Below are 4,033 nucleotides of genomic sequence, written 5' to 3' on the forward strand. Positions count from 1 at the left end.
AGAGATATTCCACTGGAAACCAGAGTAGATTGGATGTATAGCTCCGGTAGGACCAGCACTCCATTCCCACATCGAATATAGGCTTTCTTCTAGAGATAGGCCGGCGTTAGGCTTTTTGCGATCCCTGCTGAGTGCTGGGACTTGAGAACAAAACTGAGCCTGGACTAGAGTCCAGATGGGAAATAAACCATACCCATATTTGACACAACTGGATACAATGAGCAAAACTGTAGAGGGTAGTCCCAACTATTGTTCGTTGTGATAGAAGAAAAGAAAGGAGTCAACAAAAGTGCAAAACTACAGTACTCCATTCATTCGTTTCATGTATACAAGGGAACCCAAAATCTATTAAATTAGCCACGCCCATGCATTTTCGGTTAGATTAAACACATATAATATAATTAAGAAAGCTTGTAAGCAAGCCCAAAACCCCACAAACCCCCTCTACGTTTTGGAGATCTGGTGCTCAAAGCATTCTAGAATCACCAGTCAAACGCTTCACTTCATCTGCCTGGCATTCGTTACTTGGGCCGACATGCAGTGTCAGCAGGCCCGGCTTGCTTTGCTAACTGAATAGCAAGTAGGAAAAAAACAAAGAAAAAACTTAATTAGTCCCTGCATTTTCCTTTTCTTTTAAAACTCATAGATTGTAAAAGTTTCTTGAATTGAACAAGATGGAGAAGCACCTGAAAATAAGTCTCAAGCTTCCTTTTCAGCGTTGCATATTCTTTCTTGATTTGTTGGAATGTCCTCATGCTTCTGCAGCTTGTATATATCCATGCAAAACCATTAAAACCTTGAACGGGTATATGAAGTAGCTAGGATTACTAGGAACAAAACTAGAGGCCGCTACTACATTATCGTTGTACTAAATAATTACATCATAAGGAATTATAGAAGTGGGCCGAAATCAATCTCGTCCGTTTGATTGTAGGTGATTCAAAGAAATAAAGTGGAAGATGGGTCATTACCCTTCTCCATTTCCTGCCTTGCAATATTCCCTAAAGAGAGTGCACTCAGCTTTCACCTTTTTGGCCCCAATGCTGCACCCAATAGAAAGGAATAGAAATGAAGGGATTGTTGTGCTAAAAGCCAACATAGAATATACCTCATGATACCTTTAATAAATATAATCTTAATTGATTTTGTAATCCTTATTTCTAAAATCATTCTCAATGTTAATTTTATCCTTACAACTTTATTACCTTGAGCTGCTTCCCTTGAATTGATGCATATAGCCATCCAACATTTTAAAGTCAAGAGGATTCTTCTCCCTGAATATATATAAAGACACAAGAGAAATATTGTTACAAGCTAGTAGCTATGTATTACGATCTGTATTAGGGTCACCAGTAGTGCTTTTGTACAAGAAAATAAATTGAGAAGAGAAGGAAAGGTGAGAAAATTTTAAACTGACAATGCTTTCTCTATGTTACTGATCAGTCTAGCTGAATCCCTGTAGTGCAATGAGACTACTTCCTCCACAAAGTTAGGGTTTGCATCATCTTGGAGGTCCTCAAGCTGGATAAATTGTTCATCAAGCAATCCCTGAAATATATTGTTCCACAATTCCAATTTTCAATACAATACCACCAAAGTAAAATTGACCACAATATATTAGTGTACACTGAATCTTAATTAAAAAAGAAAAAAGAAAGAAAATTAAGAAAAACAGTAAATAGTTGCTGATCGTGTAGAACACAACTTACACAAGCATGCATGCATATAGCTTCTAGCATATATCTATTTTCTGGTTGCATAAATGTTATCTTTATGAATGCAATCGTTAGCATGGAGAAGACAAAGGGTTTCTTAATCTTGGAATTGCAATGAAAGGTACATGCATGTCAAGTCATTGACAAGTATTAGTTGAAGAAATAATTAGGAACCTGATCAAAAAGAGACTGCTTTGTGAGAGCAACCTGCCTACGCAACTGGTTTCTGTCCATTTAAGAAAAGAATGTTGGAAAACGCAAGAAAAAGGAAGGAGAGAGAGAGAGAGAGTAGGGGAAGAGAGTCTGAATACACCTGGAAGGCTATATCTTCAGTGATAATATTGCAATGTGTGGGCAGGGGCTATATATAGTGGTGAAAAGAGATGTATGCGTGACAAATTTCTCCCAAATATTTCTATAAAAAACAAAAGTGCGACTTGAAGTCAGAAGTATGAAGAGGAGGGGTTCAGAAATGATGCACGTGAAAAAATTGAAAGTAAGAAGAAATATATATATAGGAATTATTGTTTGATTATTCCAATGTTCTAGTTCCTATAGTTATTATCATGTATTGCTTCATATGTATAAATAAAAAAGATTGACTAAAAATAAGTCAAGTCATTATATTATTTTTAATTTAATATTAGAGCCCTAAATAACTTAAAACATTTTTTTTTTAATTTTCTAATAGACTCTTCCTCTTAGCTAACAGCTCCTTCCCCCTCTGTAACATTGTCGATGCTGGTTTCCTCCTCTACTGCACCACCGATTTCTTCCACTATTTATGTCTTGTCGTGGCCATTGCTAGCAGATGCTGGTGAAGCTCTTGTCAACCCGAACAACACTCCTTAGGTGCAGCTTTCATTGTTTCCCTCTTTAATACTCACGAAGTCATTTCTCTTAAATTAACAAACATCAATTATTTTTTTTAGTGAATGCAGATGAAGTCATATCTTTTAGTCCAATAAGTTTTTGGATTTGTTAATAGCTCAATTTTTTGTTCTCCTTTATATGTTTTTGTTGTTGATGGTACTTTTCTTCAAGTAAATTATTCTTTTCTTCATTGAAAACAGCAAGACCAACTTCTTCTAAGTGCCCTACTGTCTTTGCTATCCATGGATGTTCTTCATCGTGTTGTTGATTGCCGAACTTTGAGCTCTGTTTGGTGCACACTTGAGCAAACTCTAGTTTCCTTATTCAATTCTCGTATTATGCAACTTCATGACTTCTTTTAAGAGATCTGCTGCCATCAACTGCCCATGCCACCTTTAACTCTTGTAGCTCAACGTCAGCCTTTTGGGAATTAGCAACCATATCTTGGACACTGGTGCTAATCAACACGTTACACGCCTTTTGGGAATTAGCAGCAAAACAAGGGTAGATTTCATGAAGGTTGGCTTCCCAACTAAGGCAATAACAGAGGCAACAAGTCTGCTGCTTCTAGGTTTGATTTTTGCAGCTTCAATGGAACTTTTTGCAATAACAGGAGGTAGGGCAATTGGCAGCGAAATATAGGGCACTCACAATGGACTAATACACGTTACCAATTATGCCAAGCTTTTAATCATACCGCCCCTCACTATCCTCAACTTCAAAACCTTGGATATGGACAACAACCTAGTGCGAATATGGAGTCAAGTAATGCTTCCTTAGGATGTACTACTGCTTAACTCCTGGACACTGGTGCTAATCAACACGTTACACTTCATCTTACAAATCTAATAGGGTTCGAACCATATCTTGATAATGATCATTTGCATGTTAGTGATGGTAAGGGACTTCCCATATCTAATATCAGGCATACTAAAATATATACACCATATTGTACTTTTACTTTGTCTAACATTTTTCATGTCTCATATATTACGAAACCTTTTTTCTATTCAGAAATTTTTTCTTGATAACAATGTTTATTTTGAATTTCACTCATTTGTTTTTTATGTTAAGGATCTTAACACCAAGACAATACTCCTTTCCAATCACAACAAAGATGATCTCTACACTTTGACCAAGTCTTCTATCATGTTAATTCCTCAAATTTATTAGTCTTCTTGTATATCTCTTTCTGCTGATCTATGACATTGTCGACGACATTGTCGACTGAGTTATCCTACTTCTTGTTTTTTTAAATTTCTAGTTTTGCAACATAAGATTACTTATAATAACAAATATCTTAATTTTCATTGTCAAACTTGTCCATTAGAAAAGTCATCATGTTTGACTTTAAGACCTACATACAGGTCATAAAACTTCTGCTCTACTTGAATTAATTTTTAGTGATATTTGGGGTCTTGCTTCCCTTTTTTCATCTGATGGTT

At 36.1% G+C, this 4,033-nt stretch overlaps 1 protein-coding gene across 1 annotated transcript; it reads right to left on the minus strand.

Moving 5' to 3' along the window:
• Positions 1 to 278: 278 nt before the first annotated feature.
• Positions 279 to 2,037, minus strand: LOC105115281 (histidine-containing phosphotransfer protein 4-like). The gene is made up of 6 exons (XM_011012121.1): positions 1,890 to 2,037; positions 1,418 to 1,548; positions 1,206 to 1,274; positions 972 to 1,043; positions 687 to 759; positions 279 to 569 (listed from the first exon to the last, which is right to left on the minus strand). Exons 1-6 carry the CDS (start codon positions 1,947 to 1,949, stop codon positions 522 to 524), a joined length of 453 nt encoding a protein of 150 aa, XP_011010423.1. The 5' UTR covers positions 1,950 to 2,037; the 3' UTR covers positions 279 to 521.
• Between the last annotated feature and the right edge of the window lie 1,996 nt (positions 2,038 to 4,033).

This window comes from Populus euphratica, unplaced genomic scaffold, assembly GCF_000495115.2.
Source record: "Populus euphratica unplaced genomic scaffold, PopEup_1.0 scaffold661.1, whole genome shotgun sequence".
Taxonomy (NCBI): Eukaryota; Viridiplantae; Streptophyta; class Magnoliopsida; order Malpighiales; family Salicaceae; genus Populus; species Populus euphratica.